At 32.0% G+C, this 27,267-nt stretch overlaps 1 protein-coding gene and 1 long non-coding RNA gene across 2 annotated transcripts; one reads left to right on the top strand and one right to left on the bottom strand.

Annotated features, from left to right (window-relative positions):
* Positions 1-993: 993 nt before the first annotated feature.
* Positions 994-3,037, bottom strand: LOC107960353 (amino acid transporter AVT1I). The gene is made up of 3 exons (XM_016896685.2): positions 2,382-3,037; positions 1,628-2,238; positions 994-1,545 (listed from the first exon to the last, which is right to left on the bottom strand). The coding sequence occupies exons 1-3, from the start codon at positions 2,554-2,556 to the stop codon at positions 1,030-1,032; spliced, it is 1,302 nt and encodes a 433-aa protein (XP_016752174.1). The 5' UTR covers positions 2,557-3,037; the 3' UTR covers positions 994-1,029.
* Positions 3,038-5,072: 2,035 nt separating this feature from the next.
* Positions 5,073-7,020, top strand: LOC121229602 (uncharacterized). The gene is made up of 2 exons (XR_005927387.1): positions 5,073-6,393; positions 6,505-7,020. It is a non-coding gene; the product is annotated as an uncharacterized lncRNA (long non-coding RNA).
* Positions 7,021-27,267: the final 20,247 nt, after the last annotated feature.

Below are 27,267 nucleotides of genomic sequence, written 5' to 3'. Positions count from 1 at the left end.
TTGACTTAAGAGACGATGGAAATTGAGGCAAAAGTTTCGAGGTGAATCAAGTCAGTGCAATTCGAAGGGAGCAACGAGGGCATTGCGAGAATGGGTAGGGGAGAATGTCATGGACCACAGTTCAAAGCCCGTGATCATTGCACGAAAGATGTCCCACGGAGGTATACATATTAGATGGAGAGCTCATTTAACCCACGAGAGCTGACCCGATTTGAAGAACAAGCGACGAGGCCTATCTAATTAAAGCCTTGGTGGCTTGTGAGGCAAATATGAGAAATTAGGCTATCTTGGTAAATAGGGAGAGTAATCTTGGAAGATATGTACTCTGATAAGATTTGATTTTGTAACCTGAGATTATGTAAATCCCTTTATTGTAGATATGCTTCGATCTTGTTCGTTGATGTAACTCAATCTATACCGTCGATTTTAGGGGAGCTCAAATATAAATAGAGAGCCCCCTTCAATTTTAAATCACCCATTGTATCCATTGTTTTGTGTATTCTTTGAGAGAAATAATATATTGAGAGCATTTACTCAAACACCTCTCGTGCTTTGTTTTTCTGTTGTTATTTTGTTCTTTTGAGCATTCCTTTGACTTGAGTTGCTTCCACTATATAAATTGGTGTCTTTGAGGAATTCTACGAAAATCCTCACTTTGTGATAGTTAGGTTGACTTATACATATTTGAGTCGAAGAAATTGCCTAAAACTGCACAGATTATGATATTGAAAGTCTAACCCCATAAAAGATATGCCCCAAAAAAAAAAATGAAAGAAATATACACGTAACGAAACTATGAAGAACCCTCCAAAATTACCTCAAACAAAGTATTATAACAACATAAGCATATGCAATGAATTGACATTTATTTATTGTTATCATTATTTTTTTGGTTAGGAGGCTGCAATTTGAGAAAACGAGAATGAGTTGCATATGTCAATATTTAAAATTTAAACCTTCTAACTGCAAATTCATAAAAGTAAATGCATAAACTAATCAAACTAAACTTCGGGTTTAAGTCATTGGCATTTAGAAATTGCCTATGATATCTAAAACAGATATGTAAGTGCCAAAAATTACCAGACAAACTCCCACTATAATTATAAGGCATATACCAACCAATTGGCCATTCAATCTTCGATAAATACCTGAAATCTTCAAGTAGCATAAGCATGGAAGTATTACAGAAGCAGTGATACTTAAAAGTGATCCCACCAGGGACATCAGTGAACCAAAGAACGGAATCGCCAGTGCCACAAGAACGGTGCTGATCAACAAGTTGGTGCCGATGAGGATGCTGAGGAATCGCGGGTTGTAACGGCATGAAAACCGGGTTTTAATGGCATTAACGATTGGAGTAACCATCAATGCGTATTTGGCTATGGGGTTCACTAGGGTCGTGTAGATGGCCACTTTTGAACTGATCTTGCTTGCTGGAAGATTCAATGTTACCTGTGATTGAATTTGTGGTCCGAACATTAAATACCCGAAGATTGCCATTGATGCATACGTGATGGTACACAAGATAAAGCATACAATCAGTACCTGAAAAAAAAATTATCCGATTACATGTTTTTCGATCGAAAATAGCATCCAATTGAAATTGCTATCTAGAAGAAATACTTACATTGGAGAACTGATGTTTTTTCTTCATAGAAGTGTAGAGTGTAGGGAAAACTGGATGTGCACAATAGCAGAAAGCATATAAGCTGATAGCAGTTAACATTCCATCCCAATTGACCAATGTTCCCTTTTGTTGAAACCCAATCCCTTCAAACGCACCAGTCCATATAATGGAACCAAGTATGATTCCAGAAGCTAATACCCCACTGGCTGACACATATGAAAGAAGGCTCAAGTTATCTAACCAAACTGTGGGCAATATTATGAGGCTTACTATTATGATAAACCCGTGTTTCCCACCAATTGTTAGTCCTTGACCAACTTCAAATTCCATATTTGGGAACAAATTTTGAAGATTATCTCCTTCTAAAATCAAGAATCCTGTAGCAACTAAGTAAAGCTCGATGTACATGAAAATGGAGACTATCAATCTTCCTTTCTTCCCGAATGCAAGCTCGCCGATGTCGGGATAAGTTCGGATATTCGAATCCGAATCCATGCATCTTTGGATTAATAAGCCAGAGAAGAATGCAGCAGTGGCAATGGCGAAAAGAAGAATCAAGCTTAACCATCCTCCTGATGCTAGTGCATATGGGGTTGATAATATCCCGACTCCTAGAAAATTAGTTTAAAAAAAAAAAATCATATCAGAGAATTGTCAAAGGAACTCAAACTGTTCTTGACAACTTAAAATAGAAACTGGGAAAAGGATCTATTTAAGATGAAAATTTTAAGAACAAAGAACTTAAAAATAGAACCTGAAAGAGCATTAAGCCCATTGAAACAGGTTTTGAAGAAAGAGTTAGTTGTTGAACATGAATGGGATGAATTTGGTTCAATTTCCTCTAGTTTGGTTACTAAAGCTTGTTTATTTTCATCATCTTCAATGAGAGGAAGAGTGAAGGATGATTCCTCTTCATCCATGGTCGCCATGATTGATTAGGGAAAGGTTCAAAGATAAAAGCTTTTGAAAAGGTAAGAAAGTGTAAAATAGATAGCAGTCATGAACCAAATATATATATATATACACGCAGTTACGTATTTCAATTTATGTATTGATCAATCAAAACACATCCAAACTTAAATATATGCATTAGTTTATTGAGATAATTTAATTAACAAAAATACAAATTTAGATAGCAAACAACAAACAGTTTTGAAAATTGATAGTACATTGGAATTCAATGAGAAGGTTTGCCAGATAAAACAAATTGAGAATGAGAATGCACCCATACCACAATATCTCGACAAATGAGTAATTTCCAGAACAACAATAAAAAAAATTATTCATAAAATTAAATAAAATCACAGAAAACAAAAACTTTGAACATTGTGCTCTGCAGGCAACTCTTTTGTCAGACATATTGTGGTATGGGTGGATTCCCAGTCTCAAATTGTTTTAGCTGGAAAACCTTCTCATTGAATTCCAATGTACTACTTTCAATATAAAAGAAAAGTTTCCTGTTAGGTATCTAAATTTGTATTTTAATTTTTCTTTTACTTCTTAGTCTTGATTGAAATATTTATCAAATAATAATATTTAATTAGGATAATAATATTTTAGTTTACTTGAGTTTAACAACTTTTTTTTATGTGACACTTGTCCTTTTATATATATATATATGGCATCATATTGGAATAGAAATATACATTTTGATATCAACTGTAACATTATTAATTTTTAGTGTGAAAGTTAATTACTAATATTATGATATTTGAATTTTCATGATTTTGTTAATATAACAAAATTAATTTTAATTATGATTTTTGTTATAGTGTTCGTTATTATCGATCTGTTATCTGACTGCTTGACTAAGATCGACCTGACCCTCTTTACTGCAACAGTGATAGGCTATATAGTTCGCTTACGTAAGTCCGCACATGGAGGGTTTGCATCTCCATATAGGTTGTGGGATGTTCGCATCATCATGTAAGCGAACTCACATCTAAAGAACATGTGTTAATCTTAGAATAGGATATGTGTTGGCATGCATAAGAGCCTACCTAGGATATCACACTTAGGAACCGTATCATATAAATAGAAAAATCAACCTCTTTGAGGGGAAGACATACAAAACACTCAACAATTTGTTTAATTTATTAAATACAACTTCATGATTGTGATTTTTTTTTGTTGGATACCAACATATATAGCTTTTGCTAAATATAGGTATCACATTAGACAAAATATATATATAAATACCACACGACAAAAATATCAAACTCAAGTATCAAATAACGTATTAAACCATTAAAATTTCATTTAACTTAAATATTAAAAAAATGTAAATATATAAGCCATCCTTATCTCGTAGGTGGTCCTAATAATTTTGGATGGAATACAATTACATATGTTCACGGATAGGAACAAGTCAAGCAGCTGTCTACAATTTATGAATATTTTCCTCTAATTTTATGAGTCAATTTAGTAATTTATTTCTCAACTAAATAAAATTATATTGATTTTTAGATAATTATTCTATAACTTCCAGTGAAATTAAAAAAAAATTATCCGCCTGTAAAATATTTTTATTTTATTAGTGGTAGTATAAAATAAATATATTTAATATATATTATAATTATTTTTTAAAAAATAGTATTGATTGTTAAATATTTAATTTGGGTAGATCAACCCTAATCTGAGGGGAAAAGAAAGCTATGTCTACCTAGTCAACAAATATCATACGATTTGGCTTACTTGTTTTCCATTAACAAATTAGGAGTTATAGTATGAGTTTTCTAAAATAAGATTTTCATTATCGTCAAAGCCATACAAAACATTATTTAATTATATAAATAGGTTTATTATAATTATATAAAATATTACAATACTCTTAATTCTTTTATGTAATTATAAAATATTACTCAATTATATAAATTATTATAAATCTAACACAAAATACATAACAATATTATTTAATTATACAAAATATTACAACTTGGTAGGTCTACTATTAGTTTCTACTTATGTTGGAACAAGAGTTATTTATCTTTACCCATCACCTTTCCTTAGTGCTGAAATTATTTGAGGACTTGGGACAATGGACATTTTAAAGAAATATGGAAGAGCAATGTGAGATTGACGTAATAGAAAAGACGACCATGAGGGGGAAGATTGATATAATTGTCATAAATTATTGGGTTCGACCAAGTCTACAAATTTTATAATATTTATATTAATTTGTATTACTTTTTATTTTATTTTATATCATATTTCAAATATTTTTTTTGTTCAAATCGTTTTTTTCCATGTTGAGTTATCGTGTGCGCTATGAAGTATAATCTCAACTTTTATGCCTAATTTTAGAAATTAAGTGCGGGCTTCCTAGTCTAATTTGGCTGTTAGATTTAAGATTGGGACTTTAACCTAATTATGTTTCATATGGGTAAGGAGATCTTTATTAAGCCGGTCTTACAAGCAATACCAGCACATACTCTGAACACTTTTTTATTGTCAAAAAGCATCATAGATGATATGATTAAGGCAATTAGAAAATATTAGTGGGCAAAAGCGGGGGCGGATAAGGGATATGCGATGTTAGATTGGAAGCAAAGGTACAAGAAGTCTCGACTTTTGGGATATTCAATTATTTAATATTGCTCGCATTGGACGATAATTATGGTGACTTTTGCACTATAGGATATGCTTTGTTTTAAGGTTCTTTCGACTAAATACTTCCCTCCTGGCAACATTTTTGCATCCTAATGTTGATAAACCCTCTTTCATTTCGAAGGGTTTTATGAAAGCTTTGAATATGCTTAGTCCAGGATTTTATTGGAGGATAGGAAATGGTAGTAAGCCCATATTTGGATGGATAGATGGGGGGAAGGTTTATAAATGGCCTGGATATAGGTCAATGTAATTCTTTTCCCCATGATGCATGTCTCAGTTATTTTTAGAGGCACGAAGATGGAATGCAACTTCAATTCAATCCTTTTGCAATAATGAGGTAGCCTCTAGGATTATCCATTTGCCTATTGGTGAGGCACATGAAGATGATAAGTTGGTGTGGGGACATGCACCCAACAATGTCTATACCACGAGATCGGGGTATAATTAGTTACTTCTTCAAGATTTGGGTATAGATCCTCATAGGGTCTTTTGGAAGGAACTCAGGAATGTTGGAAGGAACTCAGGAATGTTAGTAGTTTGCAATGTTAGTAATTACATTGCTAACATATATAAAATTTAAAGAATATAAATAAAAAATTCTTTATAACTTGGGTAATTGAGTTGGGTGCCTAGTCGATTGGATAAATAGGCTTAGCCATTGGCTATACCTACACATGTGTAAGGTCAAAAAATGGGCATGAGACACTTGGGCTTGAAGTTGGTGGTGTAAATAATTTTATATATAATAATTTTTATTTTTATTTTCAAAAATATTATTTGCATCTAAATAGACTTATTTGAATAAATATAATTTTCAGAAAAGACTCGTAATGAATAAACATAGTTTTTTTTAGAAAGTTATAATGTTGTGGAAAAATGTAACTTGTGACACAAGTTATGTACCAAGTGACATATTCTTTGGTTAAAAAAAAAAACCACAATGTGCCTATATATATCCTTCAAGTCTATTTCTTTCTTCTCTTAATTTTCTTTCTTGCATCAAAAATTTCTTTTTTGTACCACCTTCTTTCTAAAATGGAAGGCGTAAACCCTTCCAAAATTCTGACTTTCTGGGTAAAGGTTTGGCCATGACATCCTACCTATAATTGAGCGATGTGCTTTGTACTCTCAAGGGCCGAATCCAAATTGTCCTAGATGTAAGGCCTTTAAGGAGGATGTTATGTATGCTTTTAAGGATTGCCTAATTTCGAGGGAGATCTTAACTTTTTTGTAGTATTTATAATGATTTGCTTTGTATGTCTTTCTAGAATGTGATCGGTTGGCTTTGGGCAGTTATGCGAAAGACAAAGAAGCTTTCACTAGTTTAGTTGTGCTTTTCTTGCAATTGTGGGAAGCAAAGAATTTGTTCATGATTCAGGGGCGGAATTCTTCCTCGCAAGATGTGTTTTTGAAAGCCCAATCTATCCATCATGACTTTCGATGCATAATCTCCTTTGTGCGCCATTGTTCTCTTGACATCTAATTATGGCTTGATGGATTCCACCTTGTGAAGATGCGGTCAAAGTTAATGTTGACACGAATGGAATATAGTGACAAGATTTGTTGCTTGCGGTGCCATTGTTCTTGACCATGAGGGAAATGGTGCTAGTCGATTTTGCTTGCTCAATCATTTAGGCTTTCGACACTCCTTCAGCTAAGGCTCTCGCTTTGGCTTGTGCTTCGTAAAAGGCCCTTTAGAAAGGGTTTTCTAGAGTTATTTTCGAGTTTGATTGTGCATTTATTGTTAATAAGTTTAATAGTTGAACTCTAGATTTATCTCTTTATGGTCGTATTGTTAGAAAGGCTTTAGGTGTTTGTGATTTTTTTTATATTGTTAGTTTTTAATTTTTTACTCATAGATCCGCCAATTGTGTCTCTCATTGTTTGGCACATTGGTTGATGGATGAGAATGTTGCTTTTGAGTTCAATTTGAGCTATTAGGATTTCATCCACTGGTTGGTGTTAGGATGATACCTTTTAATTTAATTTAGTTGGGCCTTTTTAGGCTTTTCTTTAAAAAAATTAGGCAAGGATCAATATTTTTGTTTATTTTTATTATATGTATTTGCTGTCTACCAATTATTATCTATAAATATTTAAAAGGTAAATGTAATAGCCTATTTTTAGTGGTGTTGAGAATGACGGTTTCAGAACCTCATTTTCGATGTTTGAGTTCATAAATATTATTATTTAATATTTAAGAGGTTAGTATAAAAATATATTAAAATTTGGTCCTTTAAATTTATCGAATTGCTAGTTAATTATGGTAAAAGGCTAAATTGTAAAAGTTCTCAATTATAGATTTAAGATTGGTCAAAGACTTAAGGACTTATATAACAATTAAATCAATGTCTAAAATGAAAAATATACCATTTTGGAACTATAGTGGACGGTTAGGTGTGGGTTTTTTTTATAAGTTATATTAAATTATAGTTAAAAAGGTATTTTAAGTATGAAATAATAATAAAACAAATAAGAGTTAAAAGAAAGAAACATTTCTTGATTCTTCTTTCTTCTTCCACCTAAAAAAAAAAAAACCTAAGGAAGCCATTGTTTTAAGCTTCAATCTTTCGGTCTATGCTTGGTAAGTCAATTTACTTTCTTGCATTTTTTTTTATATTTTTGAGGTCTTAGGAGTTTGATTTAGTTAGTTCATGTATCAATTTGTAAAATTATGAAAGATTTTAACAGTTTCCGTTGATGAATTCTTGATGAAATTGGTACTAACTTTTTAGATTTTAAGCTTAGAAGTGAAAAATGATTAATTTGTATAGTTTAATTGATAGTTTTTGAATATGGAAACTAAAATGCATGAATTTCAAAATTGGTATAATATTTCTGTATTTTTTTTATAATAGAGGGTTATAGAAGGATAAAATTGAGATCGATTTCAAAATTGAAGCTGAAATTTGAAAGTTATGACAATTTCGGTTTTAAGGGCTAAATTGAATAAAATGAAAAACTTTATGAAGCATTTGAAAAGTGAAATTGAATTGACTTATGCTTATAATACGATGAAATAATGTATTTGGAATTGATAAATTGAAATATATTATCTTATAGATCAAGAATTGAATCAATTGGAAGGATAATCGTGGAAAAAGTAAAATTATGGATTAGTACAAATGGCATGCCATTAGGATACAAACGATAATGGGTGTTTGATTAGGGATTAATTGTATCACCCCAAACCCGGCCCAGACGTTATGGCCGGATCCGACATGCCACATTGAAGCGTTCAAAACATTTTATATTGTTAATCCAGAAAAACCTACTTAGTGTTTTAAAAGATAATTTCGTTATAGGTTAAAGTGAATGGAAGCTGTGCACCAGGTAGGAAACCGGAAAAGAGGAGGTGAGTCTATCGGACTACTTAAGTACCAAGCTCCCTTCGGATCCAATCCTAGACATGCACACCGCCATTGCCACACCTTAACGTCATGTATATTTCTAGGAAACCGATTTGATTAAGTCATTTTTAGGAAAAGTGATTAATTTTGGAAAATACTTTCATTGCGGAAGCTTTGCTTGTTGCCGTGTTATTTTGAAATCAATTGTTGTTTTTTTTTTTGAAAACGCGCCCTAAAGCTATCCAATTTCAACAGTTAAAATAAGTAATACCTATCTTAGTAATACATATTAAAACCATCAAAAATAATTAAGCGGCCTTATTACATTTAAAAACCCAAACCTCAACGTAAATAATAGGATGACCAGTTCACCAGAAGAAAACCAAACTTTCAGAACGGGTGGCCACTCCGGATTCCCTCACAGCTCCAAGCCTACTATGGTTGGGGATTTCCTGCGTGGATGAAAATAAAAGGGGTGAGTTTGGGGAAACTCAGTGTGTAAGAAAAACCCATTCAAAGCCCAAGTCAGCTCAAGCCTATTGGGCCTAAGCCCATTCAGGTAACAGTGGTACTGGACCAGAGCCCTTTTCAGATTATAATAAACTGGGCCTTAGCCCTTTATTCAGATAACAGTATAGCCTATAGGCCCATTTCAAAATACATGCAACATCAATAACATATGCAAGCCCATTTGGGGAGACTACTCAACCCACCAACCACTACACTACACCCGTACCAGCCCTACACTCCATGTGGAGAATAGCTCAACCCACCCAGCCCAACACTCTACAGTTGCAGCCTTGCTGCTCAGTTAACAGTAAATTGAGGCAAAGCCTCCAGTACGTGGACAAGCCACTTTCAGTACTTCCTCCGTCAATATCCCAATCCCATGCATCAGATAATAACAACATGGCATGCAGTAAATAACAACAGTCAAACATGCATTTAGGTCAATTTAACCCTAGGGGTATTTCGGTAATTTATCTAATAGGGGTAAAACTGTAAATTTTCCACTTTTAAAGGTATTTCAATAATTTATCTATTTTAGGGTTTTTCATGCATATTCCTACTTTTCACGTACTAACAGAATCACGTACCGAGGGTTCTTACTGAATTGGGCCCGTTGGCCCATCATTCCAATTTTGGCCCATTAAGCCCAAAAATATCAAGGGCACAGAAATCATGCATTTTGCAGTCCAAATTTTGCAGCTTACCAAAAACATTAATCGATTTACCTCACGAGCATTCGTACACTCGTAAATCTACAAAATACCAGTTTTCGGCATTTCAGTTTTTTGACTTTTGCCGATCCAAACTAAGAAAGAGGGTGTTAGTTACACACCTGTTTGCGACGATATGCTGACGAGATCCACACACGAACTGCCTACAATTGGATTACTAACACATTAATCTAACTATTCAAATACGAACTACGTATTAACCCCTTACAATATTCGGCCAACCACACCTACATATCATAGTAAGCTTATAAGAAATCAATAAGCAACTCATTAACAAATTTTTGTCAATGTTTACCACATAATCATAATCTCACTACAAGTTGTCTTCCTGAACAATAGTCACTAAATCATTTATAACTGGAGCTACGAAACTCCAAATCAAGTGCCGTTAATTTTACCTGAAAATAGACTCATATATCTTCTATCCATAAAATTTTCAGAATTTTTGGTTTAGCCAATCAATACCAGATTTTTCTTAAAGTTTCCCATGTTTCATTGTTTGACTAATCTGACCACTCTTCATTACGAATCAAATTTCTTACTGTACAGAATTCAAAATATGTTCTCATTTATTTCATTTGAAAATAGACTCATTAAGCTTTAATTATATAATTTATTCAGCTTCTAACTCATCTCCCACAATTTATGGTGATTTTCCAAATTCACGTTACTGCTTCTGTCCCAAGCAGATTTATTACCAAATCACTCTTTCACACATAACTTGCATGCATGTTTTTTTTAAACATGTATATCACCAATCAATCATCACATATCTATGATTTTACTTAAGTATAATCTCCATTTCATCATTTTAAAGCACAACATATTAGCCGATTTTTCCCCTTAGCATCTAAGCACATGCATACTCATTTGTTTGGCTCAACTTCACATATCTTCCATTTTTCATCAAAAGAACATGAAACAACAACCATTTCCTTCATTTTAATTCATGACCAAATGCTCACAACACAACAAAAAACCAAAATATTCTTCAAGAGTTAAGGTAGAATCAAGAAGAACTCATGAACATCAAGATAGAAGCAAACTACCATGAACTTACCTTCAATTTTCTTCCCCAAGTGACCGAACATTCAAGAGCTTTCTCTTCTCCTTTCTCTTCTCTAACTTTAGGCTACGATGAAAAAAGATGGACAAAACTTTGTTCTTTTCACCCCTTTTTTTAATAAAATTTCATATTTCATCCATTTAATTCTTTAATACAAAAGACATTAAATGCCCATCATGGAACATTTACCTAAACCATTATCATGGAACATTTACCTAACCTATTATCATGGAATATTTACCTAATCCATTATCATGGAACATTTACCTAACCCATTATCAATTTGTACCATGAATTATGGATATCAAGTGCTCATATTGTCTACAACAACATGATGGCTGGCCACTTTATGTAAAATGTGAGGTTTGTCATGCAAATGCTCCTATTTTGCACTCCTATTTATTTGGCCACTTCAATTTAGCCTATAGCATTTTCAAACATTTTCACATAGGTTCTATTTCATAATTTCACCCCTTTTTTCTTATGGAACAAAAATTAACTAAAATTGCCGGGTTCTATCTTACGCTTGGGCCTTCTAGAGGCCCACTAACATAATTAAACCTATTCCAACATTTACAGAATTCCCTAAAATTGGGGCGTTACATTAATTCAATGGCTTGATATGCAACATGTGTTGTAGATTCTTTGAAGCTTGTGTTAGCAACATCAAACTAAACTTCTGTGAGCAACCCTAGTCTGAAGCTTAGGTGAGCAGGTTGTGTTAGCGACATCAAATTAAGCTTCTGTCAGCTTGTGTGAGCAAATCAGTCCCATGTATCCAAGTTCAATTTGCTATAGTTCTCTAGGTGAAAACAAAAATGAAAATGTATTAAATGGGAACAAAATGGTTGAAATGAATGTATGTGAATAAAATTATACATGTTATAAGATGGAATGTTATATATCTATATGATTGTGGTATAAGTTCATGATATGTATAAGAACTAGCCTATTTGATGTATTTGTTGACTTTCCCAAGTTTATGGTAGGATAGTGTGAGTTTTGGGATGATCCAATCGACATGTTTTGCAAGTCAGCAAATGCATCACACACTATCCTTCCATAGACTCAGAATTTTTTTGATCATTTTTAGACTTGGTTATGTGACATATACATAGGTGTTGTTATGTTTTGGTTTGAAATTTGGTTTATGCTTGATCTTATAAAGGTTAATGCCAATTGGTATATGTAAGTTTGACAATATGTTGTGTTGCGGGAATGGTACTTATAATTGCATTTTTAGCACCAATTGGTATAGAAAAATGATGATATGGAATGGTTAAATTCATAAGAAAATGAATTGTGATTCAATAGGTTGAATTGGTATGAAATGTGTCAAGGTGAGGCTTATAGAATTAATTGATTGGGAAATGGTTATATGCAATGTTTGGTATGTGTTTGAATTGTTCTTATGCAGGTATGGTAAGTAATTATGCACCAAACTTAAAATTTAAAAAGTTTATTGTGATTTGGTATGAAAGTTGTGTTTTTTTTTTTTGCAAAAACAGGGGAATTAGTGAACTATTTTTGATATCGCTACACCACACCCTAGATATTGTGATACCCATTTGTTGTATGTTTTGATAATTTTGCAATTTGGTCCTCAAGTTGGGAAGTTTCGCTACTGCCTTCAAAATCGCAATACCAAGCTCTAGATATCACGATACCCACCTGATATATTTTGAAGTTTGGATATTGTCTTTGGTATCATGATAAGAAGACATGGATATTGCTATATCGTCCTATCACATTTGGTAACTTTTCATCTTAGTCCTATTTTACTCTCAGGTCAACAGAAAAAAGCTTTCATAAGCTCGATTGAGACCGAAATTGATTATGTATCTTAATATGAATGTGTTTATGACTTAAATATTTTTTCGAATGTTATAATTGTTGTATATTTAACGATAGTTGCTCGGACAATGGATGTGGCATCCTGTAACTCGGACTTGACGAGTTATAGTAAGATTTTAGCCCTAGGTCTGAAATCAAGTTCTTCTACTCACTCTAATAGAAAATTAAATATTGTTTAATCATTCGATTACTTAATCAATGTATCAAATTAAAAGTTGATGATACAGCATCTGATCTTTCTTTACCTATTAGGGTTACACATAAAAACTAATAAAAATTTTATAACCTAAATCATTATGGGTTTTGTGTGACAAAAGATAAATTTTAAGAAGGAGAAATAAATTTATTGCGATGTTATTTGTTATATATAATAGTTAACTTTAATTCTTCTTTAGATAATTTTATATATTTGTGAAAATAATATTATTCTAAAGACTTTAAAATTATTGTTTATGCAATATTAGGTTTTGACTTATATAATCTTAGGATCTTGAACATTTTTTATGCGATATTGAAGCATGGTTGAAGAATATATAACTTTTGCAAGTTCTACTATGATAAGTTGTTTTTCCTTTTCTTTCTTTTATTTATGCACAATGTTGAAGTTTCAAAGAGTATTTTTTGATTTGAGAACAAGTCACTAGTTGAAATTTTAATAACAACTCATATAGTGAATTAGACTCGTAGATAGGGCGAGTTTGGTTGGTTTTAGGTACAGAAAATTTGGACCGAGTTTGGTTGGCTTTAGGTACAGAAAATTTGGACCAAGTCAATTAAAATTTTAAAATTTTCAAGTTATTTTGGGTTAGTCTGTTTCAAGTTCAGGTAACTTTGAGTTTTGGTTAGTGTAATAACCCGATTTTTAGTGATATCAAAAAATACAATTTCATAACTCTATTTCTTTAAATTGAGTTAGTAAATATAAAATAATAATATTTATGGAGTTAATATAAAAATATATTAAAGATTTTTAGAATAATTTTGTTGAATTAATAGTTAATTAAGGCTTAGGGACTAAATTGTAAAAGTCCAATAACTATAGAGTTTTAATTGAAAAAAGCTTGGGGGACCTATCTAGCAATTAACCAAAGGTCTAAGATGGTAATTAAACCATTTTTAAAGAGGAATAAGTGGAGAGTGATGACATTTTTTACTATGTAGATGATTAAAAGATAATTAAACTAATTACTGCATGATTAACTTAATTAAACTATGTTAATTAGTGATTAATCATGGTATAAAACCATACGTTAATGGATAAAAATGCATCATCTTTCTCCACTTGTTTGTCCACCATAAGAGAAACTAATGAAAAACTTCAAAGGGTTTTCTACCATTCAACCACTTGATTAGGTGAGTAATTCTGGTCCTTTTCTTGTAATTTCTATAGATTTGAGGTGACGAGAGCTTGATTTAGCTAGCCCATGTATCAATTTGTGAAATTTTTATTCCTATACAAAGTTTCCATTGTTGATTAAGTGATTAATTAAGCTTGAAATTGATGGAATTTAAGCTTAGATTAAAATTGTAAAGTTAATTTAGATTGTTTGTCAACTTTGCTACATTAGTGACCAAATTGAATAAGTTAAAAATTATCATGAAATTATATTAGGAATAGAAATTATAAGGCCCCTAAAGAGATTATATGAAATTGTATTTTAATCCGAAGCTAAGAATTGAAAGTTGTGCTTATCACAAATTAAAGGACTAAATTGATAAAAATATAAAATATGAGGGAATTGAAAAATGGTTTTATATAGGATCATGCATATCATGACATAATATGAAAATATTTTATATTGATTTGTTATGTAAAATAATTGTATAGATTAATATTTGGATCAAAGTGGAGCTAATAGGGGAAAAGTCAAAATTTCGAATTAGTCCGTGTAGAATCCTCTCGTTTTGGTGTTTTGAATAGGTAAGTTCATATGGAACTTACTATCTCACTTTGTGTTAAATGTATGCTTGTGTTTAATTCAATATATATATGTTTGAGTATAGTTGAAATACTAGTGAATGTGACATATATGGCTAGTAATTGATTGAATTGAAATATTATGTGATGAATGACTATGAATAATACATGGTACGTACTTGAAAATACAAATGATTACATGATATGGAAATGAAAATGTGACTATTTATAGGGTGTGATATATAAATGTGAATAATTATAGGGGTGATAATGAAATATATGAAATTGATGCTCGTGTGAACTTAGTAAAAGGTGAGGATATAATTAACATACCAATAGGGTTATATGTGTGCTTGTATAAAGATTATTACATATTTTAATGAGATCCAACATCTGTTGTGGATCCTCGGGGTATTATATGATATAGGTTTAGCTCGGACAAGTAATCTGGTATAATTTCAACTTGGACGAGCAGCTTGGTATAATTTCTAGCTCAGACGAGTAACTTGGTATCCGAGTCCGTTTTACTAGAGTTCCATCGAGCGAAACATTATAATTGAAAATGGAATTGAAAATATGATAAAATGGATTTGATAACCAATTTGAAATGTTTTTGAAAGAAATTATATATAATTGGTATATCCTTATTGATTAATGATAAAATATGTCATTGAAATGAATTATGTGTATTTGGTGCAATCTTATGGATGGTTGATTGAATATGACATAGTGATAGGTTATGTGAGAGTAACATGAATTGGTATGTTTTAAGTTGTTGATAATGTCTAATGATCATGGATATATATGTTTACCTTGTTGATATCTTAAAGTGCCATGTCCTAGCCAACATTATGCTAAATTAAGGTAGCAATTATGCTTATGTAGGAATAAGGTAAGCATTGTATTTTTCATTTAAACTTACTAAGCATTTATATGCTTACTCTAGTTGTTTTCCTTATTTGTAGATCTTCACATTGCGAAACTTGCCGAGCTGGATCAGCATGAAGCACACACTATTAACAAGACGGTAAAGTTATATTCATTTTGAGTCTAAATATTGTGGCATGTATATAGGGGCACCTTAGTGTGCAAATGGTGATTTTTGAATGGTTAATTACATGGCTATTATAATTATGGTTGATCTTGTGTAATAAGGTTTCCTTGTAACTTATTTAATGCATGATGTTGGTCATGTCTAATTCTAGCATGTGTGGTCATCTTAATTTGTATGATTTAACATGTTAAAAGTTTCAAAGTGACGTAGTTTAGTTAGCCAAGTGGATGAATGGTTTGGGAATGGTATGTTTGAATGTTAGGCTTGGTTTATGTCAAGGTTATGTGAGTTTTTGATACTCAAATTACTTAGATATAAATGTCATAAGCTGTAATTGGTATAAATTGGTATGAAATGATGGTGTTTTGAATGTGAATATATGGAAATGATTTTGGTCTAGCATGAAAATGGTTTAGGTTGAATTGAGTTTGTATACTGAATTATCATATGTGTGGGAATGGTCATGTTGGGGCCTTATAGCCAACCTTGTATGTCTTATGTTAGCTTGGAAATCAATGGAATTTGGAACATAGTGTTTTGTTGAGAATGTCGTGACTTCACACCCTGTATGTCGCAGCACCAGGCTATCTCATCTTGATGTCCCCTGTTGATGACATGACATCGGCTCTATAATGTTTTAAAAGCTTTATAATTTTTTCCTTGGGTTGAAAAGTTTGCTTACTATCTTCAAGGTTGCAACATTAACCTTCGAAGTCGCGACATTGAACCCCAAGGTTGTGACGTCCATCTGGTATAGTTTGGAAAGCTGTGCAATTTGGTCTTCGAATAGTGAAGCTTGGTTATTAACTTGGTAGTCAGGAAATTGAACAACTGATGTCGCGACATCAACTTGAAAACTTTTAAAAAAGATTACATTTTAGTCCTCCAACCGTCCCGAGTTAACAATAGAGCTTTTGTAAGCTCGTATAAACCCCAGTTTTGAATTTGATATGATATAATGATTTAATAATCGTATATTTAGAATAAATTGTTGTGTTTATGGAATATGTGGTTTGTTTAGTTGAAGTTGCTCAAGCAACAAATGTGACATCTCGTAGCTCGAATCTGACGATCGGGTCGGGCAAGAGGTGTTACAATTAGTTTCAAGTTTGGATCATTTCGAGTTTGAGGTTTAAGTTCATTGGGTTAGTAATTTCAAGTTTTGGTCATTTCAGATTACAATCATTTCATGTTTAGTCATTCGAGTTTAATTTAATATATGGATTATGTTAAGACGAACCATTTCAGGTTTAAGTTATTTGTATGTTTGGTTTGACTATTAAAATCAATTAAGTTCAATTTTTTAATTTTAAAATAAAATAAAATCAAAGTTAAATAAGTCATTTAATTGATTTAAATTTATTATAAAATTAATAATTATAAAAATATTTTTTGAAATAAAATAAGATAAATTATTATAAATTTAAATTAATTAGCCTATGATATAAAACCATAAAAATTAAAAACTTTTTGAATTGACAAAATAGTTATTTTTTTATTTTTTTTAAATTTTCATTATAAATAATTCATAGTTATTTTTAATCTAAAATTTTCATTTTTTATTATAAAATTATTTAATCTAAAATTTTAATATTTTATTTTTAATAAGATAATTTAATTTAAAATTTCTTGGATAAATAAAGATCAATTAGATTTTTTAGATTTAAAATATATACAAACTAAAAAATAAAAAAATCTTTTTAAGATTAAAAAAACAGAAATAGAATCAATTAAGTTTTAAAAGTTTTTAAGTTCTTTGTGATTTTGACATATATTGCTTGAGATTGTAGATTTCATGATAATAGATAACGGTAATTATAATTAGCAAGCTAAAAATTAAAATAAATTAATAATTTAGGTTATAAGTACTATTACTATTTTTTTTAAAAATATACTTAATTTAAGTTTGAGTCACTCTGCCTTTTTTTTATCATTTTAATTTTGGATCAGTTTGAAGGTCTGGTTAATTTATTATTTTTGGGTTGTTGACTTTCATAGCCGAAACTATTTGGGTCGAGTTTGATTTTGGGTTGACTGATTCAAGTTTTGGTGTTTGAACAAAAATTAATAAGTCTAATTATGGGGTTTGATAGTTCGAGTGAAATGCAAGAACATATCATCAAGATAACTAATATTGTAGCACGGCTTAAGACCTTGAGAATGATGGCGAATGACTAATTTTTAGTGCAGTTCACTTTGCACTCACTGTCTTCAAATTATGGATCATTTGAAACTATCTTCAACACTATTAAAGATAAGTGGAAAGTTAATGAATTGACTAGTAAACTCGTCTAAGAGGAAGCAAGACTAAAGAATTAAGAAAGTCATTCTATCGACCTTGTAGGTCTAGGAGCTGACAGAGAACTTAAGGTGAAAACCAACAAGTTTAATAAAGAAAAAAATATGTAACAACCCGATTTTGAATGGTTCCAGAAAACGCGATCTTGGAGCCCCATTTCCATAATATAAATATTTTCAGAGCTAGTATAAAATTTTTATAAAGTTTGGTCTGGTAATTTTTGTAAATTGATTATTAATTTAGGTATAGAGACTAAATTGTAAAAGTTCAATCGCTATAGGTTTTTAATTGGCCAAAGATTTAAGGACATAAATTGCATTTAGCCAAATGTCCAAAATGACAATTCAACCATTTGGAGTGTGTGATAGTGGATGATGATAGATTATTACATTAAAGGTGATTAATGAATTAATTAAACTTATAAACGAAGTTATTTAAGTTTAATCCTATTATAAATACTTAGGTTAGAGGAATGAAAGAGAAGATGTTCATATTCTCCATTCTTCCACATTTGAACCTAAAGAGAAAAGAAAAGAGAATAACCAAGTTAGGGCTTCAAGCATTCTGCCACTTTTTGGTAAGTAATTCTAGGTCTTTTTCTTGTAATTTTTATATTTTTGAGTTCATGGGAACTTGATTTAGTTGGCCCATGTACAAATTTGCAAAACTATTAAAGTTTTTAAAAGGTACAATTGTTGGCTTCTTGAAGAAATTGGTGTTAAATTGATAGATTTAAAGCTTAAATATGAAAAAGGACTAGATTGTAAACTTTAATTGTTAGTTTTGTTTTAAGGACTAAAGTGAATAAAATGTAAAATTATAGTAATGATTTATATTATAGGGTCTATAATGAATGTAATTGAGGTCAGTTTTTAAATCGAGGCTTAAAATTTAAAGTTATGGTTATTTCAGTTTTAGGGACTAAATTGAATAAAATGTAAAAATTTAGAGGTATTGAAAAATGAAACTATATGGGTTCATACATGTCATGGCATAGTGTATAAATGTTTGATATTGATGAATTGAATGAAATAATTGTATAGATCAAGAATTAGATCAAACCGGAGATAATTGGGGAAAAGCCAAAATTGTCTTTTAGTCCTTGAAGATTCAATTTTTTTATTTTGAATAGGTAAGATCATATAGAACTTACTATTTTATTTTATATTATGCTGAATAGTGTTTTGTTTTATTTATGTGTTTATATTGAAGTGATTTAGTGAATTTGGCATATTTGGCTCACAATGGATTGAATTGAAAATCATAAAAATATTAGCTATTCCAAAAATGTATGAAGTACCAATATGAATGTTGAATAATTACATGACTTGTAATGAAATATGTAAATTGGTATAAGGTTTGTTAATGATATGTATACAACAATGATTCTTCTGTGAACATAGTAAAAGATTAGGATATGTATGACATGCCATTAGGGTTATACATGTAATTGATCAGGGATTTACATGTTGATATGAGATCTAGCATTTTTGCAAATTCTCGGGTTATACGTATATTTGGTTTAGCCTAGACGGGTAACCTCGATACGACGTTAGCTTGTGTGAGCAATTCTGTTAAAATGTCAGATTGTGTGAATAAAATATTCCTATGTATCCGAGTCCATTTTACTATAGTTTACTTGGGCAAAATATTAATCTAATGGAAGTGGAAACTTGAACTTGTTGGAAATAGATAGCATATGCATTTAATTTGAGATGCATTATATGAATTTTTTTCTTAATGTTCTTGATATAGAAATCAACTAACCTATTTGGTTGTATATGATGATATGTAGTAGTTGCATTAATGGATGTCAAGGAAGTTCATATTAAATGCCAATGTGAATATTAACTTAGCTTGATGAATTGATTAAGGTAAGTAATGTAAATTTCATATGAACTTCCTTAGCATTTTATATGTTTACTTAGTAATTTTCCTTTTTCCTTGTAGATCGTTACCTTGTGAAACACGTCAAGCTGGATTATCTCGAAGCTCACACTATCCTATCATCGAACTGGTAGAATTTTGGTTATTTTGAATCTAGGATTGTGGCAAGTGTAGAAGTGACTAAGTGTATCTTGGTTTGTGTATGTTTGCAACTTGTGGAAATTTTGTTTTTAACCATTATATATTATGTTGAATTTATATTTTGGATTGCATATGGCATTGGACATATATGTGCTCTTATGCTAAATATGTGATGTTCTATAACTACATGAACGGCATATGGAATGGTATGAAATAAGGTAGAAATGGTAGCTTGTTTGATAGGTGAATGAAATGGAGATGTACTCGAACATAAGTAAGATGAAGTATGCTTGTGTAATGTAGTTTAATTTTGATAGTTGATGGTTAAACTTAATGTTTATTTGACATAGATATGTACATGTGCTCATAAATGTTTATAATGAAAGGAAATGGCATGTTCCAAGATGGTTTGGCATAAGTAAGATTGGTAGTTGAACGATTTAGTAGATATGCCTTAATGATATTGAAATGCTCAAGATTTGTTGATGTTAAAGTAATGAATGCTTTGATGTAAAGGTGGATATGAGTATTGAGCTTTTTTGGTATGATTTTGACATGTTTTGAATCAAATAAGGTTAATGCTTGATGCATGTTTTTGAGTGATTGTTTGGAGAAATTGAAATAGGTATCGAAATGATTCATTTTTACCGAAAAGAGAGTTCACGTCTCAGTGACCAACTTACCTTGTCGTAACATTGACCAACAGCTAGTCACTTAGTGACGTTGAGTGGCTTGAGGACACGATGTGACAAACTATTTTGCGACATCATGACATCGGTGATGAATTTCTAAAACTTTGTATTTTGGTCATTTTTGTGCTCGGGTTGATAAAAGAGCTTCCATAAGCTCGATTAAGACTCAGTGTAACACCCCTATCCCGTACCCAATACCAGGATATGGTTCGAGGCATTACCGGGGTTTAACATTTACAAACATACTAAATCGGGTCACCGACTTCCGCCCTAATTTAAAACTTTACAACATGTACATATTGTCCCATATACAAGTCTTCGAGACCTAAGTTATACTTAGAGGTAGTGTGGGATAAAACTAAAATCATTAGATAAACTTTGGGCACACTAGAAAGTTTCTCTTCTTTTGGAAAGTCACACGCCTTGTGGTCTCCCACGCCCATGTGGCTTGAGGCAAGCCCGTGCCCTCTACCCATGTGCAATACTGACTTTAAAACACAGCCATGAAACACGCTCGTGTGGTCACCCCGTGTTCAAAACTTGAGCATTCTGTTAGATTCACACGGCCAAGACACACGCTTGTGTGTCTAGCCCGTGTTCAACACTGATCTAAAATTTTAAGTACATGGGACGCCCGGCCATACCACACATCCATGGGAGTGGCTCGTGTGTCACACATAGCCTAGATACACGCATGTGTGTCCAACTTTGTGGACCCTTATAGGCTATTTTCCAAGCCTTTGGTCACCCCTTTTTATCATTTATACTAATTGATTATCAAATGCAAAATAAAACATGAGTATACTTTTATAAATGATCTTTGCAAAGACTTATTGCATGGAAACCTCATATCATTGGTTTCATACATGCTAGGTTATTTTCCATCTTGTATTTATGGAGATTCCTTGTCTTATTGACATATGTAAGATTGGCTCATTCTTGTGATTCATTGCCAATTCAAAACAAACCATTATATGAAATATAAACATGCATGGATTTGTAGGCCATAGCTTACTTCAAAATAAGCCAATTTCCATGGCTATATACAAAAAGATGGGTATATCTTTACATGCCTTCATTTGGCAAAATAAATGAAATATAATCGAAATACTCAAAAGTCATATACATGCCATTGAACAAAATAAAAACGTCTTTATACCAAAGCTGGTCTATTTGATAGTGTGCTGACTCTCCAACCATCTTCCAATCCTTACGAGTCCTTGAGCTCTGAAAAGCAGGGAAAAGATAGGGGTAAGAATTTACATGCTTAGTAAGCTCGAATAACCAGAAAGTAAACTTACCAACAAGTATGAAATGGTTCCCTATCACATTCACTTAATCAATGAGTTAGTCACATAATAAAGCATCATATAATTTATCTTAGATGAACTTATCATTTAACATCTCATTTAGTACATATGTTTCATATTTAATCTCGATGAGTTTCTAGGAAATTTCGATAGAATATCCATTAACTGTCAATTCATAAGGATGATCATTTCAAGCATGCACTCCCGCAAACCTTACATCTTATGGCGGGATTACTAGTCCAGGCTAAATCCCCCATTTTATAAACTCATAAGGTGATGTCGGGATTGCCAGTCCAGGCTAAATTTAGGCCCTTATCGGATTACCCGTCTGGGCTAAATCCATAATGCACATGTATTCTTCGGGAGGCTTAATCATCTAAAAGAATACCCGTCCAGGATAGATCCTTTTCATAATTGAGATCAATGGATTACCCGTCCGGGGTAAATCCTTTCTGCAACACATGCAGGATCTCATTATACAAACAAAATATGGTTTATCCATCGAGTTCCCTTTTTAACCTCAACTGAGACACTTTTCAATAAATCATTATCAAGCATGCGTTTCATGTAATTTCATGTCATCAATAAATGCATTCATCATGCATTCATAAACTATATAATAGGAACATTACGAGTTTACTTTGAGTTATCCGAACTTACCTAGTATTCGTTTCGATGTCGTGTTTCGGTTATTCCGAAACCTTTCATTTTCCTCGGTCGACCTCCGGAATTTGTTCCTAGAGGTCTATAACAATAAAATAGGTTATTAAAAACTCACATTATACATTTCAAGTCTAAATTCCATCCCCTGTCCAAATGACCATTTTGCCCCTAACCTTTCACATTTTTTACGATTTAGTCCCTAAGCTCATATAGTGAAATGCATGTTATTTCTACCTTACCCAAGCCTAGCCGACCACTTTTCTGTCTTATGGTAGCCCACATTTACCATTATTTCTTCATTTCTACCACATAATTTACAACTTTTGCAACAAGGTTCCCTTTAAGGGTTTTTCACGAAAATCACCTAGGAAAAGATGTTTAACACACTTCCAACTTTCATTTTCCTCCATAATCCATCAAAATACAAGCAACTCATGCATGGGTAAATTTTTAAACATGAACCCTAACATGAAATATGGGTAGAAATTGAGAGAGCAAGCTACCAGGATTTCAAAAATACGAAAAGCATTAAAAACAGGGCTTGGGAGCACTTACTATTGAGCTTGAAAATGTTGAAAACCCTAGCTATGGAGGCTCTTCAATTTTCGGCAGCCATGGAGAAGAAATGGCTGATTTTTTCCTTCATTGTCCCATTTTATTTCATTAAAATGCCAAATGACCAAAATGCTCTTAAGCCCTTTCTTTAAAATTTCATCCATGCAAGCCCATTTTTGTCTAAAAACTTAGAAATTGGGAAAATTTCTCTCCAAGACCTTCTAATTTATAATCTAAATAAATTTTATACAAATTACTTCTAGAATCCAAGTTTTGTAATTTATTCAATTTAGTCCCTAAATTTCTAATTGGACACCTTACTCAAGGAATTTCTTCATGAAACTTTAACACATGCATATTATCATATTATAAACCTTATAATAATCATAAAATAAATATTTTGATGTCAGATTTGTGGTCCCAAAACTACTATTCCGACTAGGCCCTATTTCGGGATGTTACACTCAGACTTGATTGTTTAACATGAATTATATGTGTTTGACATTGGATTGTATGTGTGAAAGATTATTTACAATATATTTTACTGTAGTTTCTTTGACATTTAATGTAGCATTCCATAGCTCGGACCTAGCAGTCGGGTCGGACAAGAGGTGTTACAACATGCCTGCCATTGTATCTAATGATAAGAAAAATGATTGAATGGTAGAAAAGTGTCACTTCTATAATAAAGTAGGACACTATTAGAAAGATTACCAAAAATGAAAATCTTGATTCAAAAAGAAATATAACTTTTATGCTTATATATATTTCGAATCAAACTTAATTGAAGTTCCTATTAATATATGGTAATCTGATTTTGGTGTTACTACTCATGTATCCAACATGATGTGAGAATTTCTTTTGATTTAAACTACAAACGAAACTGAGGATTTTCTACATATGGGATACCGTATGAAGGCTCCAAATAAACGCATAAGGATTTTCAATATATGTCCAAGTCTAGTTGCAAACCTCTTTGAAAGTTGTGGCATATGTGCATAACATACTATGATAGGCACACCTCAACAAAATGGTACGAAAAAAGCATAATTGGACTTTAATGGTTATGATTAAGAGTATGATTAGCAAATCCTCGTTATCTATGTTATTATGGATGTATGCACCCAAACCGCTATATACTTACTAAATAAGATTTTAAGAAAGATAGTTCTTAAAACTCCTTTTGAGTTGTGGATTGGAAGGAAACCTAACCAAGACTCTTACATGTTTAGCTTTCCAAGCAGTAGTGATAATATATAATCCACATGAAATAAAATTGTATTCTCATACAATAAATGGATGCTTTATTGATCATCTAGAGAAATCTAAATGATATAGGTTTTATGTTCCAAACCATAGTTTGAGAATCATAGAAACTAGTAATGCTAAATTCTTTGAAAATGGTAAGGTTAGTGGATGTGCTTCAAAACAAGTTGTGGATATATAATAAATTAGAGTAGAATTTTCTACACCTATAAATTTTACTTTGTCCACAATTATCACGAAGATTTTTCCAACAGTTAATGAATATATTAATTACTACACATCATTTAAATGACGAAACATCCTTAAAAGAAATTAACTCACAAATGTATGATGAAAGTAAACAATAAATAATGTGATTAAGAAAATTAATCATTTTTATGATTAGATGGTTTATTTACAAGAGTCAAATTTTAATATTAGAATCAATAAACATCCAATTTTGTTTTCACAAGCTATAAATAGTAATGAGTTTGATAACTTGTTCAATTCCGTGAAAGATCAGATAAATCTATCAAACAAATCAAAGTCTAATATCGTTGAATTGCCAAAATGTTCAAAACATTTTGGATGCAAATCAATTTTAAATTTAAACATGACTGAAATGATAGTATCGAATGATATAAAACTAGACATAGATATTGATTTTAAGCAAACTTTCTCATTATTCTCTAAAAAAGACTCATTAAGAATCATTATGACGATGGTGTCTCATTGTAATTTGGACTTACACTAAATGAGTGTGAAACAACCTTTTTAAATGAAGATCTTAAGGAAGAAGTTTATATGTACCAACCTAAAAGTTTTTCAATTGAAGGAAAATGTTGTACGATTATAAATTGAATGTAGCACCTCAAACCCGGCCCAAACGTTATGACCGGATCCGACATGCCACATTGAAGCGTTCAAAACATTTTATATTGTTGATCCAGAAAAACTTACTTAGTGTTTTAAAAGATAATTTCATTATAGGTTAAAGTGAATGGAAGCTATGCACCAGGTAGGAAACCGGAAAAGAGGTGGTGAGTCCATCGGACTGCTTAAGTACCAAGCTCCCTTCGGATCCAATCCTAGACATGCATACCGCCATTACCACACCTTAACGTCATGGATATTTCTAGGAAACCGATTTGATTAAATCATTTTTAGGAAAAGTGATTAATTTTGGAAAATACTTTAATTGCGGAAGCTTTGCTTGTTGTCGTGTTATTTTGAAATCAATTGTTGTTATTGAAAACGCGCCCTAAAGCTATCCAATTTCAACAGTTAAAATAAGTAATACCTATCTTAGTAATACATCTTAAAACCATCAAAAATAATTAAGCGGCCTTATTACATTTAAAAACCCAAAACTTCAAACGTAAATAAAATGATGTCCAATTCACCAGAAGAAAATCAAACTTTCAGAACGGGTGGCCACTCCGAATTCCCTCACAGCTCCAAGCCCACTATGGTTGGGGATTTCCTGCGTGGATGAAAATAAAAGGGGTGAGTTTGGGGAAACTCAGTGTGTAAGGAAAACCCATTCAAAGCCCAAGTCAGCTCAAGCCCATTGGGCCTAAGCCCATTCAGGTAACATTGGTACTGGGCCAGAGCCCTTTTCAGATTACAATAAACTGGGCCTTAGCCCCTTATTCAGATAACAGTATGGCCCATATGCCCATTTCAAAATACATGCAACATCTGTAAACATATGCAAGCCCATTTGGGGAGACTACTTAACCCACCAACCACTACACTCCACCCATACCAGCCATACACTCTATGTGGGGAATAGCTCAACCCACCCAGCCCAACACTCCACAGTTGCAGCCTTGCTGCTCAGTTAACAGTAAATTGAGGCAAAGCCTCTAGTACGTGGACAAGCCACTTTCAGTACTTCCTCCGTCAATATCCCAGTCCCATGCATCAGATAATAACAACATGGCATGAAGTAAATAACAAAAGTCAAACATGCATTTAGGTCAATTTAACCCTAAGGGTATTTCGGTAATTTATCTACTAGGGGTAAAACTGTAAATTTTCCACTTTTAAAGGTATTTCAATAATTTATCTATTTTAGGGTTTTTCATGCATATTCCTACTTTTCACGTACTAACATAATCACGTACCGAGGGTTCTTACCGAATTGGGCCCGTTGGCCCATCATTCAAATTTTGGCCCATTAAGCCCAAAAATATCGAGGGTACAGAAATCATGCACTTTGCAGTCCAAATTTTGCAGCTTACTAAAAACATTAATCTATTTACCTCACGAGCATTCGCACACTCGCAAATCTACAAAATATCAGTTTTTGGCATTTTGGATTTTCGACTTTTGCCGATCCAGACTAAGAAAGAGGGTGTTAGTTACACACCTGTTTGCAATGATATGCTGACGAAATCCACACACGAACCGCCTACAATTGGATTACTAACACGTTAATCTAACTATTCAAATACAAACTACGTATTAACCCCTTACAATATTTGGCCAACCACACCTACAGATCATAGTAAGCTTATAAGAAAACAATAAGCAACTCATTAACAAATTTTTGTCAATGTTTACCACATAATCATAATTTCACTGCAAGCTATCTTCCTGAGCAACAGTCACTAAATCATTTATAACTGGAGCTACGAAACTCCAAATCAAGTTCCGTTAATTTTCCTTGCAAATAGACTCATATATATTCTATCCATAAAATTTTCAGAATTTTTGGTTTAGCCAATCAATACTATATTTTTCTCAAAGTT

This window comes from Gossypium hirsutum, chromosome A05, assembly GCF_007990345.1.
Source record: "Gossypium hirsutum isolate 1008001.06 chromosome A05, Gossypium_hirsutum_v2.1, whole genome shotgun sequence".
Classification (NCBI taxonomy): domain Eukaryota; kingdom Viridiplantae; phylum Streptophyta; class Magnoliopsida; order Malvales; family Malvaceae; genus Gossypium; species Gossypium hirsutum.
The sequence above is the reverse complement of the archived record's forward strand: the minus strand, read 5'-3'. Positions and strand labels throughout refer to the sequence as shown.

What these genes read in the sequence shown, in the direction of transcription:
- LOC107960353 (XM_016896685.2), bottom strand. Translation starts at nt 2,556, where the DNA reads ATGGCGACCATGGATGAAGAGGAATCATCCTTCACTCTTCCTCTCATT. An exon ending in TGGGCTTAATGCTCTTTCAG is followed by an intron (nt 2,239 to 2,381) that starts GTTCTATTTTTA and finishes CTAATTTTCTAG; the next exon opens with GAGTCGGGATATTATCAACC. An exon ending in AAAAACATCAGTTCTCCAAT is followed by an intron (nt 1,546 to 1,627) that starts GTAAGTATTTCT and finishes TTTTTTTTTCAG; the next exon opens with GTACTGATTGTATGCTTTAT.